Source organism: Mus pahari, chromosome 21, assembly GCF_900095145.1.
Source record: "Mus pahari chromosome 21, PAHARI_EIJ_v1.1, whole genome shotgun sequence".
NCBI classification, from domain to species: domain Eukaryota; kingdom Metazoa; phylum Chordata; class Mammalia; order Rodentia; family Muridae; genus Mus; species Mus pahari.
The window spans coordinates 35,348,411-35,362,865 of NC_034610.1; the positions used below are offsets into that span (position 1 = coordinate 35,348,411).

A 14,455-nucleotide genomic window follows, 5' to 3' on the forward strand; every position below is an offset into this window, starting at 1 on the left:
TTTGCTCATCCTACGGGAGGCGGGGAAAAGAGAGAGAGAGGCCCAACCACCGCGAGACTTCAACCGTCTCCTACCGGGGCCTCGGGGACGGGACATGCGCAGAGGTGCTTTTTGAAGCCAGCGCGGGAGAGAGGGGCGGGGCGTCCCGGCCGGTCCTGCGCGTTCTCCTGGAGCGAGCGCTCCCGCTGGCTTCCTCGGCCGGCGCTGGATGTCTTCCGGCTCGGGTGCCCGGCTCCACCCAGCGTGCGGCGCGCGTGCGCAACTCCCGCAGGTGTCTGCGTGTGGCGACCGTGGGCCCGGCCGGGCTCTGCACCGGCGACAGGTCTGCCGAGCGGCTGAGGTAGGTCCGGGTGGGTTCGCGCTCTGGGCTTAGAGCCGCGGCGGAGGGAGGCGGGCTCCTGCGAAGCTCCGGGATCGGGAGCGATCGGCCCTGCGAGGCCCGGCGGCTCGGCCCCCCAGCCCGGACGTGGGCCGGGCCCTTCTCGCGTGGGACGGGCGCTTGCTGCCCACGCTCGCGTGCTGAGGCCCTGTCGTGAGCTGTCCCTCCGGCTGGCGGTGCGTGGGCCGGCAGGGCAGCTGAGAGGGATGCAGAGGCCAGCCAAGTTAGGCTGGCGAGCTCGCATGCCTTCCGGTCGCCTGCAGAAGCGCCCTGGCTCCTGCGCATTGTGTGCACTTGGACGCTGCAGGTAGCGCTAGGTCGGTGAATGGAGATGATGTTGGTTTCTGGTTACGGCGCCCTGTGGGAGGAACGGTGTTGTTTACAGACTCGCCTTTTCACCGTGGCGCCTTTTAATCCACTTGGCTTGAATTTATCAAGGCAAGTCTTTGTTTTTCTCCTACGTGTTTGCCTTTGCTCCTGTGTTTGCCTAGGTTCCCATGATCGCCATCACCACTTTATTCTCTGTCTAAGCTCTTCCTCTTTGTCTTAGGGTTGTACTGCTGTGAACAGGCACCATGACCAAGGCAAGTCTTATAAAGGATGACATTTAATTGGGGCTGGCTACAGCCTCAGAGGTTCAGTCCATTATCATCAAGGTGGGAGCTATGGCAGCATCCAGGCAGGCATGGTGCAGAAGATGTTTAGAGCGCCACATCTTCATCTGAAGCTGGCTTCCAGGCAGCTAGGACGTGGGTGGGTCTTGAGGCCCACACCTGCAGTTACACACCTACTGCAACAAGGCCACACCTATTCCAATTGGCCCAAACCTTTGAATAGTGCTACTCTTGCCATCACACTATTAATCCATAAAGCCGTTGTGTGTGTGTGTGTGTGTGTGTGTGTGTGTGTGTTTCTTCTCTGTATAAGGATCAATGGAAGTTTTGTTAACGCTTTAGGATTGTCAAGCTCATTGGAATTAAACAGTGGAGTGGGGTTAAATACAGCTAACGTGTGAGACAGGCATTTATTTCTGATGTGGTGAGAGGTTTGTCTTCCTAGTTGTTGGCCATCAAGTATAGTATTATAATTTGTCTTCTTTAACGGGATTGTCTCTTAACTAAAATTTTCTACCAAACATGAGTGAAACTTACAACATTTGATACATGAGATCATCATGGTTAATGTGTTTCTTACCTGTTAGTTTTCTCCTTCAGGTGACCCATTACCAGACAGTAAGCAACTGCAGGGAGTTGAGGAAACCATCCCTTCTGATGGGGAAGTCACAGTGGGGTGAGAATGCTTCTTGTTTCAGCAGCTTGGTGAGGTTGCTCCCTCACACCTGGGTAGGTAAGAAAACAGAATAGGAAACAAGGCTGGTTCCCCCTAGGCTCAGCAACCAGCATCGAACTCCCTACTCCTAGGCCCCATCTCAGTTCTGACATGTAGTCTGTGAGGAGCTTTTATGGCCAAAGCGCTTGCAGCTATTGTTTGACTTAAATCTCCTTATCCATTTACCTATTTTGAAGAGTTCGTATTATATAACAGACTTGAAGTTTTGTGTAAGGGCTGCTAAGGAATGTGCCTGATATCACACGGTTATTGTTGAGATGAGGAACTGGGTAAGGACGTGGTTCATGAAGTGAGGACATTTTCACTGCGAATGAAAGTCAGAGCCGTGTGTGTGTGTGTGTGTGTGTGTGTGTGTGTGTGTGGTGTGTGTGTGTGTGTGTGTGTGTGTGTGAGATCTACTGGAAAACAGCCAGTAGAGGGGTGTGGCCCAGCCTAGCTTTGTGCACACTAGGGCTGTAAGCCTGAATATTGCAACGTTGATGGTTTTGTTTGAAAATATTTCCTCATAAAAGATACATCACCTCAATGTTGATAACCTTCATAGCAAATGTACACTGTTAATTTTTCTGGAGTCTAGATTTGCAATTAGCCAGAGGCTTTAACCAGACTTGACTGTACGGGGTCTGTTCTCTTAATTTTCTTGCCTTTATCCTGCCTCACATCGACTATTGCATTTGTCATTTAGAATTCACATTTACGTATCAAGAAAGTGAAAGTGTGAAGATGAGCAGCCGAAGGAAACGCGCTCCTCCGGTGAAGGTCGATGAAGAAAGGCGGCGGCAGCTTCACTGGAACATGTGTGAGGACCTGAGGAGTGAGCCGCTCACCGTGGCGGGTGGGGAACAGGCCTGCTCAGACGCAGACTCTTCTTCTGATTGCATCATCATCGATGAAGACCCTCTTGAAAGTGCACTTCACAGAGATAAGAAGAGGCGTTCAGAGACTGTGAGCATCTCAGAGTCCATTGACAAGGAGACCCCTTTGTCTGTGACTTTGAATGTTACAATTTCTCCCTATCATGTGGACCATTCTTGGAAAGCATTTCTGGGAGATTTTACTCTTCAGCTTCTCCCCAAAGAGAGTTTAGTCGAACATTTTTCTGAAAGGACTTTTACATTGAGTCGTTCAGAGTCAAGCAGTCAGTTCCTGGTCTATGTTCATCCAGAACGTAAAAATGAAGAGAAACAAGAAAATGTACTTGAAGGGTCAGCCGATGTTTGTGACAAGGGAATTCGAGTGGAGTCCTCCTTCAGTAGTGACATGTTACAGGATTTGGCCTGGCTACAGAAGAGAAGAGGAATAAAACTCTACCAGAGACCAGAAGGCAGCCACATAATCAAGGTACTCAGGGTCTGTGCTGTTGTGTGAGGTTTTACACTGGTAATTCATTGATGTTAACTTAGAAAGTCTCAAAACCCAGCAATAAGCCCCGCCCCCCTATGATTAAGTTTCAAAGACTTTGTATAGGGCTTTAAATGACTGTCTTCCTGCCCATCACAACTAGCCAGGCTGTGCTTCCCTAAGGAGATTCTCCTGATTTTCTCTTCCTGCATCTGTGCTCAGTCACCTGCTTTGGTTCTCGCCATCTTGCATTATAATACCTTCTGTTTTCAAATCTTTTATCTTATTTTGTTTCAGAAATGGTATATTTGAAATATGACTTAATTTCCTGATCGTAAAACTTAAGTGTAACCTTGCTATTCTGACTTACAACTTCCTATCATATGTCATGAATTTTACCCTTTGTCACTGTTTTTTTATTCAGTTCCTGAAATTCCAAAATTTGTTTCCCAAACATATTCTGTCTTTCTGTCTATGCTTTTCTCGGTTTCCTCTTCCACATCTCTGATAGTTCGTTCAGAAAGAATCTAATGCATGGATGCATAGAGAAGGTTTTTAAGTCCCAGGCATGGTACTACATGTCCTTGCCCAATGTATCTATTTTCTTTTTTTTTTTTTTTTTTCTTTTTTCTTTTGGCTACTTGTGATGGTTTGTATATGCTTGGTCCAGGGAGTGGCATTATTAGGAGGTGTGACCTTGTTGGAATAGGTGTGTCACTGTGGGTGTGGACTTTAATAGTCCTAGCTGCCTGGAAGCAAGTCTTCTCATGTTTGCCTTTGGAACAAGATGTAGAACTCTCAGCTCCTCCCCCATCATGCCTGCCTGGATGCTGCCATACTCCTGCCTGGATGATAATGGACTGAACCTCTGAACCTGTAAGCCAGCCCCAATTAAATGTTGTCCTTATAAGAGTTGCCTTGGTCATGATGTGTGTTCAAAGCAGTAAAACTCTAAGACACTGCTTGAAACACACTTGCATTTGGCATCTTTCCTGCTTGCTAAACTGTGAAGTCTTTTATCTTCACGGCCTGTTAAAGCCTCTGGTACCTAACAGTATCAGTAGATTTGTGATTCATTTCAAGATCTACATTCAGTACGTTTTGTAAATATGTGCAGATCACTCAGATGTTCTAATATCAACTTTTTATGAACTATAAACAATACCTATTTGTACTGGCTAGTTTTGTGTCAACTTGACACAGCTGGAGTTATCACAGAGAAAGGAGCTTCAGTTGGGGAAATGCCTCCACAAGATCGAGCTATAAGGCATTTTCTCAATTAGTGATCGAGGGGGGAGGTCCCCTTGTGGGTGGTGCCATCTCTGGGCTGGTAGTCTTGGGTTCTATAAGAGCAGGCTGAACAAGCCAGTGAAAGCAAGCCATTTAAGAACATCCCTCCATGGCCTCTGCATCAGCTCCTGCTCCCTGACCTGCTTGAGTTCCAGTCCTGACTTTTTTAGTGATGAATAGCAATGTGGAAATGTAAGCTGAATAAACCCTCTCCTCCCCAATGGCTTCTTGGTCATGATGTTTGTACAGGAATAGAAACCCTGACTAAGACACCATTCTTTTATCATAGATTTTGCTAAGATCAGGTGAGATAATATAAGTAGATATATTTTGTAAGGAGATGGTATGCCTTAATGCTAAAGGGTGAAAGAAAAACGCTAAGAAAGTGTTTCATCTTTGTGTCACTGAAATGTCTTTCTTATTTCTCAAGAGAAATTATATCAGTAGGCTAATTGCTATTTCTGAGGAGATCTAGTGTGTTTAGGGTGGAATGGCCATAGATTTATTTCAAACTAACCTAAAGAATAGAGAACATTTAAAAGCATTATACAGCAATTAACTTTTCCCTGGACAGTGGAACTCAGCCATGCAATTCCCTGTCTACTGATTTTGAGGACCAGAATTTTGCTGATAGCAGGAAAGTAAGAAATTATAGCCTGTGTGTCTGTATTCTACCCTTAAAACCATATCGTAATCTCTTCCATTTTCCCTGACCTTGATTGGGCTAAGTATGTAAATATTTAAGCCATCTTCTGAAATGGAATCTTTGCGACTTGTTCCAGTGTAATGTTGCTGGGTTCTTAAAATTTCAGCAGAAGAAGTGAAGGATTTCAGTCATTAGGGAATTATCCCAGGATAGCTGGAGAATTAAAGAAAATGTATTGTTTGCCATTAGAAATCTTAAAAAATTAAACTACCTTATAGACTTTCATTTTAAAAATCAAAACATATGAGACTAAATAAAAGTTATGTTTCCTAAATTTCTTTTACTCCTAAATAGCATTGTCTCTACTTAAATTTGAATATTTCCTTTCTTAGGATTCAACAGCTCCATTGTTGGGTAAGTTAAGATACTTAACATAGTCAAGGTCTGTTTTCTTCCACTTTTACTTCCTATGACTGGATTGATCCGTTATAAGGATTCCCAAACATAACCTCAGAAGATTGAGCTAGGAAATGCCTCCTGGAGCCACGCCTCACTGATTGTTCAGATTCCCGTTGCGGTTAGAAACCAGTGTCTTGGTGGGTAGAGTTGAGGTTTTCATCACGCTGTGTTTTGGTCCCCTTTAAGGGAGTCTTTTTGTTTTCATTTTTCTAATAAATAATGCACCATAGATATTTATAGAACAAATTAATGAAAAATAAAAGTGTACCTCCTGCCTGTGGAGCAGACATTGTTAAAACCTTTAAAATAGTGAATCTGGGGACTGGAGAACTGGTTCAGTGGTTAAGAGCACTGGCTGCTCTTGCAGAGGAGCAGAGTTTAATTCCCAGCACCCACATGCCATCTAACAGTCATCTGTAACTCCTGTCCCGGGGTCGCCACTGTCCTTGTATGGCCTCCACGGTCACTGCACACGTCATACACAGACGTAGATGCAGACACAAACACCATATACATTAAAAAAAAAAATAGTGACTCTGAAAAAGCTTTTCTTGTGTCCTTATAAAGAATTGTATACTCCCAGTAAAACGTTCTGTGTGTTAATTCTTGTAGGTTGGAATTTACATCTTGGAAGCTGGCCTAACAAGACTAGACTACATGAGTGATGCAGGCTCCAGAATGAAAAAGTTCAACCAGCTCATGAAGAGAGTGATGGAAAAGTTACATAATATCATTATTCCAGGTAATTACCAAAGGAAGAATTAAAATTGCATTTTGGGATTGCCAGTTTCTCCTCAACTTATACACATAACAGCCTGAAAAACAAGTGATAAAATGAAGGGACTTGAGTGCTCTTTATGCAGCACTGTGTGACAAACTCTGAAATGCCTTATTGATACAATTTGCTTTTTCACTGTAATTGCTTAGTATCATGCCCAGCATTCAGAAATGTTTGCAATATCAATAGACAAAGTTAAAAGCCACTCAGAACACATTAAACTAGCTGAATTTCTATTTATTTATGCATTTATTTCTTAGCTGTTCTACAAAAATTTTATGAAGCTGGTTAATTGCTTTTCTTAGCTATTCTGCAGCAGTTTTTAATAGCCAGAGATTGTTGCTGGCCTTTAATCTATTTTTCCTTTGCAGTCTGATAAAGAAGCTCAAGAGGTACATTCCAATAAAGAACAGATCACTTTGTGGTTTGTTGGCAGGACATGGAATTCTTAGTTAGCATGCACCTAAGGGCCTGTGAATATTAGTAAATGTAGCTCAGTGGTAGAGATAAAACAAACAAAAAGCACTGTTGGTTCAATACTGTCTGCCACGGATAGCCATGGGGCATGGCTGAGGGGGCACCTAGCAGTGCTGCTGGAGAAACAGCTTGATTCTCCAAATTACAATGGAAGGTGCTTGTGTTTTCCGGTATAATTTTTCTTCTCTCATTGCTTTCTTTTGTCTTGCTTTTTTTGTTTTGGCTTTTGTTTTTTTTTTTTTGTTGTTTTGTTTTTTTTAACTTTTTAAACTTTTTTTTCTTTTTCCTCATGTGCTAGATGTCAAACCCAGAACTGCACACATGCTAGGCAAGGGCTACACTTCTGAGCTATAGCCTCAGCCCTATAAATTTTCATGTTATAGTGTTTTGAAAATATATTTTTGAACATAGTGGGTACATGGTTGCCATAGCTCATTCTTTCAAAACTTCACATTACTAGTAATAGTGACTTTGCAAGTTAGAGATTTACAGGAAAGAAAATATCTTGTTTCATAATTAGAAATGCTATCAAATACAACTAGAGTATTTTTTTTCAGTTATAAGAATTTTAGCCAGCTCTGTTGAAGCACACCTAAACTGCCAGTGTCTGGGAAGGAAAACTTCAAGTTTAGCTATCAATGCTTGATTACATCAATTATTTTGTTGCAATAGTAAGAAATAAGTGTATAATTACTCTGTGTGGTTGTGGTAATCCTATATGATATTTTGTATTGAAAATAATTTGTAGATTATTCAGAACACTTAGTCATTGAGCAAATTAGATGCATTTGTGCTCTTTGGGAACAATTTAGACATAAAAATGGTTCATTTCTCGCATTGAAAGAGTAAGTCAAGTGCGTGTGGGTTTTTCATTTTGTTTAAGTTACAGTGTGAATCTTTTACAGGGCACTTGTATTCATAGTAAATAGGATAGCCCGACATGCTTACCTTAATTAATCTTTCAGCATGTCTCCACTAATTCCTGCTGCTACCAAAGGCCTGCCCTTCCTTCTCGGCCTGAAAAATTAATGAACCATTATCTTAATAAGGATTTTATTATGAAAAATGTAAGGATTTTTTATGTTAAGATATAAAAGTGATAAAATAGTTTATAAATTACAGGTGAAATTCATACTCAGTTTCCCATGTTTATTAAATACTTACAAGAACAGAACATGTCAGTGTCTCTGAGGTCCTGTGAAAAGTACACAAGTGACTGAGAGAGCAGATATATTACAGCCAAAGTATAAAATAACACATGACCACTGAGCAGAAAATAGATGGCAGGCAGCATTTGAATGCTTTTAAAGAATGCATAAATGTATATTTTTTGAAGAGGGATTTCTAGTCATGGAATACACAGAACTGGACTGTGGAGCTGGCTGGTTGCGTGGGGTTTCCTGGAATAAGGACTAGTGGTTAGCAAGCCTCGTGTAGCACATGCATCTCCATTCCCAGCCCCTTGAAGAAAACTGAGCAGTGAGGCTCTTAGGAGAGAGACCAATCCAGAGAGTATTGCAAAGCGTCTAACACACACAGAGTGGGGAGGGAAGGGTTTAAAAAGGAACAGTAACTTGTGGCTTACAATGAAGATCCTGTTATATACCTTTGTTGGCTATTCAGATGTGCTAGAAGAAGATGAGGATTCAGAGAGTGAGCCAGAGGGTCAAGATATTGATGAGCTCTATCACTTTGTGAAGCAAACACACCAGCAAGAAACACGGTCAGTCCAAGTGGATGTCCAGCACCCTGCATTGATTCCGGTCCTGAGACCTTACCAGAGAGAGGCAGTCAACTGGATGCTACAGCAAGAGCAATTCAAAAGCACTCCTGCTGGTGGCAAGTATAAGATGCTTAAAGAAGGGCTTATCAGGAGGGACAGTGTTGGTGATAGTTAATAGTGGGGCATGTACTGGGGTGACGGCAAGTAATCATACTGAAAGGAGAATAGTTTTCTAAGATGTCTTTCAGAATAGATACCTAGATAAATTAATGTGACTTTTCTTATTTTTAAAAGTTTAAACTTGTTCTTCTTTCAGCCTTAATGGGAATGTATGAAAAGTAAGAAATAAATTTAAGTCATGGTCCCTACTTGTAATTTCATTTGGAAGATAGTAGCAGGAAGATGAGGAACTCTAGTCACCCCAGGCTGTGATGTAGATTCCAGACCAGCCTGTTGGGGCTACATGCCTTGGTGTCTCAAAGGAGAGAAAGAGAGGGAGAGAAAGGGGATGGGGGTGGGGAGAAGAAGAATCATGACTTGTTTACAAAGAATTGCTTTTAGAACTTTGTTAATTATATGTAAGAAACTTCCTAACTTGACAGTAAATATTATCAACAGACAGCAGATTTGCAAATGTGACTAATTTTCCTAGTTTATATTTCTTTGCTTTCCTCACAGAAGAAATAAAGCCAAGAGATTCATTGCAGGGGTGTACTTTAGTAATAACTCTTGTTTGTTTTTGAGGCACAATCTTGGTGTAACCCTTGACTGTTCTAGAACTCAATCACTATGTAGATCAGGCTGACTTCAAGCTCTAATTAGAATTCATTTTTCTGCCTCCTAAGCACTGGGCTTAAAAGTGTGCATCCTTAGGCTGACCCTGTTTTAAGTGAGTAAACAAATTTTGAGATTTTTACATGTCTCTGTACAGTGAGTTATTAACTAGTTCTGATTCTTCCTGTATAGATTTACTTTAGTTAACTACAGATAATTTCTTCAAGTATTCTAGCAACCCAGCTTTTTTTTTTTTTAAGTTTTCCTTTTAGGAATTATCAATTGATAGGCAGTGTTATTTCTTCTTGCTCCTTATCCTGTTAATACCAATACATTTGTCCTCTGCGCCAGATTACCTTCCTCGGCTCTATTTCCCTATCTTCTACATTCTCATTCATTCGTATTCTTCCTCATTCTCTTCCCCTGTCCTGAAACCAACATCTAACTCTGGAGTTGGATGCTCTTGGTAAAGTTTCATAATCTGTATGTTCTGCTGCCTAGCTCTCATTCAGTCTTTTCCTCATCATTATTTGTTTGGGAAATCGTTAGTTCTGTAAAGCCCCACATAGGCCATATCATTTTTTCTCTAAAATAAAATAATTTTCAGATACATAATTTCCATAAGGAATAACTTATATACAACAAAACAGTTTGATCTTAAAGGTAATATTTGATGTATTTTAACAAACCTGTAAACTTGGAGTCAACAACCAGTTCTTTCAGGCTTCCACCAGAGTGACAGAGCGTATCTAAGAAAATCATCCCCAGAGAATCACTGAGTGAGTGATTGCTCAGTGCAAGAATGACTAGCCTGATGGCTTTGGACCCGAGTAGACATTAGGTCTTTAGAGGGAAGAAATACCTTGTTTCAGAAGTAGAGGAATGCTATCAAATACATCTTCAATTTTTTAAAATTATGAGACTTAGCTAGCTATGGTAGAGCACACTTTAGCCGCCAGTGTTTGGGAAGGATTACATCAAACTTGGATATCAGTACTTGATTATGTAATGATTGAGTTGTAGTGGTATAAAGTAAGTACCTAACTGCACATTGGTTTTGTACTGAAGGTAATTCATCGATTATTTAGTGTAGTCTTAGTCACTGAGCATATTGTGTGTGTTCACAATGTTTACGTTGGGGAAATGACATGCAGCTGAGGAGCTCTTCCTCTCATCATGGTCTGGAAACAGAGAGGGGACCAGGACTAGAAACAATCCCAAGGCCAGTCCCAGTCAGGACCAACTCCCTTTACTTGGGTATCATTTCCAGTTTCTACTAGTTTTCAGAAAGCCCTCAAACTATAGTAAACACATATAGACACAGAGACACAACATTTGCACTTCGCAAATGCAGAAAACCCTGCCCAGGTTGGAATTGGTGCTGTATATTAGTCTTCCCCCTCAGCTGTTTTTGTACTTTGCTCTTCTGTGTTATTACGGCTATGAGTCTGTGCAAAAGCAAAGGAAACTGACAAATAGTATTAGAGAAATATTGTGAAAGGCAATTCTGTAGTGTTCCCTGAGTGAGCCTTCTCAAGGATGTGGGTCTCCTGAATCAGTATCCCATGCCATTTTGTTTGTTTTATCTTAGTATCACTATGTGGCAGGAGAAAAAAAATCAAAACAAAAACTCTTATATCTTATACTTCTCTTTAGATAACTCCCTGCACTTCTTGTGGCGAGAAATTGTTACACCTGATGGCTTGAAACTCTACTATAATCCGTACACAGGCTGGTAAGGCAAAATCTTATATGTTTGATTTTTATAAAATATATACAGAAAAAAACTATGAGAATTTAACACATGCTCAGTATTGAGGAATACTAAAAGTTTTATATATTTCTACAGTTAGGATAGACTCAGAATTAAAAAGCACTTGTCATTTCTCAGTGAATACAATTATCATAATAGTCTGAAGCTGCTGTGCTCTCAAGACTGACAGAGATGACTGGGCATGGTGAGGCATGCCTTTAATCCCAGCACTTGGGAGCTGGAGAGAGTAAAGGAGAGATTAGATTCATGTCTCAAGTAATGTCATTTTTTTATAAAGCTAACTTTTATACTTTTAATTATCAATTTATAGATTTAAGAAATGTGAGGATCTTTGAGCATAATTAGTGAATCAGTATTTATTATCTTTTATATTTTTAATCACAGATTCATAAAGACCATAAAGGGAAAATCCTTCTAAAATTATAAAATTGCATATATTTATTCTGTGGCCAAGGATGGAGGGGTAGCATGGTATACCTTTGAAGGTAGAAGATAACTTGTGTTTTCGGATTTCATCATGCTTGTCATAAGGACTGGTGGCAGTCACTTTTGCCTGTTTAGCCATCTTGCTAGACTGCATATCATTTCTCTTTAACTGTAGATGAGATAAAATGTTGATTAAGTACTAGCACCATTCTTATTTCTATGTAGTTAGTTAGTTGTCTGCTTAATTACTGTTATTATTTTATTCCTGTTAGGTATAGATTTGGAACTTTGACTTGTTTCTTCCTAAATGAAGTTTCACGAAACTTAAAGTTTCATTCATTTCTTCAGTTCTCTTTGGAATACTAATAAAAAGACAGTATTTTATTTAAATGCTTCTTGGGTTGTCTTTTCTCTTAGCATCATTCGAGATTTCCCACATGCGGGTCCACAGTTGCTTGGTGGAATCTTAGCAGATGAGATGGGTCTTGGAAAGACGGTGGAGGTTCTGGCTCTGATTCTGACGCATACCCGACAAGATGTCAAGCAGGATGCTCTCACCCTTCCTGAGGTACAGAGAAACGCTGCCGTGCCCAGAGAGTAGGAGCAAAGGATGTCAGAGACCTTACAGTGAACGTTGAGCATTTGCTTGGCTCGTGAGTCAACCCCTACTGTGGTGGTGTGAAAATGGCTTGTATTCATGGTTGGTTACCTTCGAGTAACTGCAGAGAATGAGAATATACAATAATAACTTATCAGTCTTCCAACTAATTAGCAGGGCTTTTACAGTAAGTCCTGTTGGTGCTTCACATATCTTGTCAACACTAAAAGGTCTATATTGTCACTGAATGAAGAACTGTCTGTTTAATTACAGACCTCAGATTCTGTTAAGTAGAACTTAGTGATTGACTGATAGCTTAGAATTAATAGATTGTTAGATGGAGTAGTTTTTTTGTAAATATATGAATTTTAGAGTTCTCAAAATATAATTTCCTATACTTCCCAGTAATAAAACCTGAAGTCAGCACATTAAATCCTGCTGAATTTAGCCCACCAATCAAAGGTAAAACTAGTTAGGAATCTCCAGGAACCACCAGGCTCACATTTTTAATATTTATATAATATGTTAATAAATTCATGTATGCATAATAAGCCTTAGTGATTTCAATAGTAAATAGTAAAGAAAAATCTTTATATATCTCTGTATATGTGTTTATACATACATATAAATATATTTTTATAAACTTACATAAATTTATAGCTATGATGGGGGAGGTTGGAGAACAGACTCAACAGTTAGGAGCTCTGAGCTCTGGCTGCTGTCCAGCCGCTACCCATGGGGCAGCTAACCATCTGTAACTCTAGATCCAGTTGCTGCCTCTCCCTCTTCTGGCTCTGTGGGCACTGCATGCATGTGCTATACAGACATACATGTAGACAGAATTCCCTTTCACATAAAATAAAAATAAATCTTATTTTTAAAAAGACACTATATATGACAAAGTATTAACATCTTTCAGAGATTTTTTAATTAAGCTCATTACATACTTTATTTCTGAACTTTCTTTATTTTAAATTTAATGTATCAGTTCTATATTAACTGTGTCTTTAAAAGTTACTTTCAGAAATTCCCTACATTTAGGAAATTTAGAGTATACAAATTAAAACACGATGGCTCATTATAAGCTCCAAAGTGAAAAATTGATATATAATGAATGACATTTAGTTATCTCCCAGTTGCATATGAAGATATTCTATTTCTTTAATAGAAGGGATGATTATAACAAATATTTCAACTACCAAAATTTTGTATTTCAGGGAAAAGTGGTAAATTACTTCATCCCAACTCATTGCCCTAGAGAAAAAGTGAAAAATAGAGAAATCCAGGCTACAGAATATGAACCAAAGGAGAAAGTTCACTGCCCTCGTAAGTGTGGCCTCTTCACGTGACTCCTTACAGTGATTGCTGCTGTAGTTTATGTTATTCTTAAAAAGATCTTAATAGTAAGCACTAGGTTTTGATTTGGGGGGTTTTGGGGGTTTTTGGGTTTTTGTGTTCTTAGTTGTTTGTATTTAACACAAGAGCATGGTTATAAGTTACATCAAATATAAAGGACTGGTCCCAGTACTACTTGATTATCCTAGTATACTTCAGTTTCTTCAGTTTTGTTTAATTTCAAGTGTAGTTTTTGTAATTCTGTTTAGCAGATGAATTTTCTTAGAAATCATAGCATAGCAGATACTAGGATATTCAAGAGATTATTATTTTATAATTTGAATGATTGTTATGTCATCAAATTAACAAATTAGCCTAAATAATGCTTTGTTAAATAATTTCTACTACAGTAATTTTTCTTAATTCAAGGTAAATTTTTATTACATATACTATTTTTTTTGTTGGTTTTTGTTGTTGTTGTTGTTGTTGGTGGTGGTGGTGGTGGTGGTGGTGGTTTTTTCGAGACAGGGTTTCTCTGTATAGCCCTGGCTGTTCTGGAACTTACTTTGTAAATCAGGCTAGCCTCGAACTCAGAAATCTACCTGCCTCTGCCTGCCGAGTGCTGGGATTAAAGGCGTGTGCCACCACGCCCAGCTACATATTCTTTAGAATACTAGATTGTGTTAAGTCTTTTATTTGTACCCAGTCCTTAATAAAGATTAAGATTAAATTTCCTATCAACTATTTTGAATAATTATCATATCCTTTTGTCTATCCACTGTACATTTAGCTACACGTGTGATGATCCTGACAGCTGTGAAAGAAATGAATGGGAAGAAAGGAGTTTCTATTCTTTCTATCTATAAATATGTCAGCTCCATATTCAGATATGATGTTCAGCGGAACCGGAGTCTTCTGAAGCGGATGTTGAAATGTTTAATCTTTGAAGGTCTCGTGAAACAGATCAAAGGCCATGGTTTCTCTGGGACTTTTACATTGGGGAAGAATTACAAGGAAGATGTATTTGATAAAACAAAAAAGCAGGTAACATCATTTAGTAAGTGCATGTACTCATATACAACGCCTTACAGAATAAATGATTGGG

General features: G+C 39.8%; 1 protein-coding gene across 1 annotated transcript in view; it reads left to right on the top strand.

Annotated features, from left to right (window-relative positions):
- Positions 1-258: 258 nt before the first annotated feature.
- Shprh (SNF2 histone linker PHD RING helicase) overlaps positions 259-14,455 on the top strand; it is a 67,419-nt gene continuing 53,222 nt past the window's right edge. The window contains exons 1-8 of the mRNA XM_021220966.2: positions 259-340; positions 2,415-3,070; positions 6,078-6,207; positions 8,344-8,559; positions 10,874-10,952; positions 11,835-11,985; positions 13,233-13,341; positions 14,141-14,394. Of these exons, the coding sequence (XP_021076625.1) occupies positions 2,453-3,070; positions 6,078-6,207; positions 8,344-8,559; positions 10,874-10,952; positions 11,835-11,985; positions 13,233-13,341; positions 14,141-14,394 (1,557 nt within the window). The 5' untranslated portion in view covers positions 259-340; positions 2,415-2,452. The remainder of the gene's footprint in view (positions 341-2,414; positions 3,071-6,077; positions 6,208-8,343; positions 8,560-10,873; positions 10,953-11,834; positions 11,986-13,232; positions 13,342-14,140; positions 14,395-14,455) is intronic.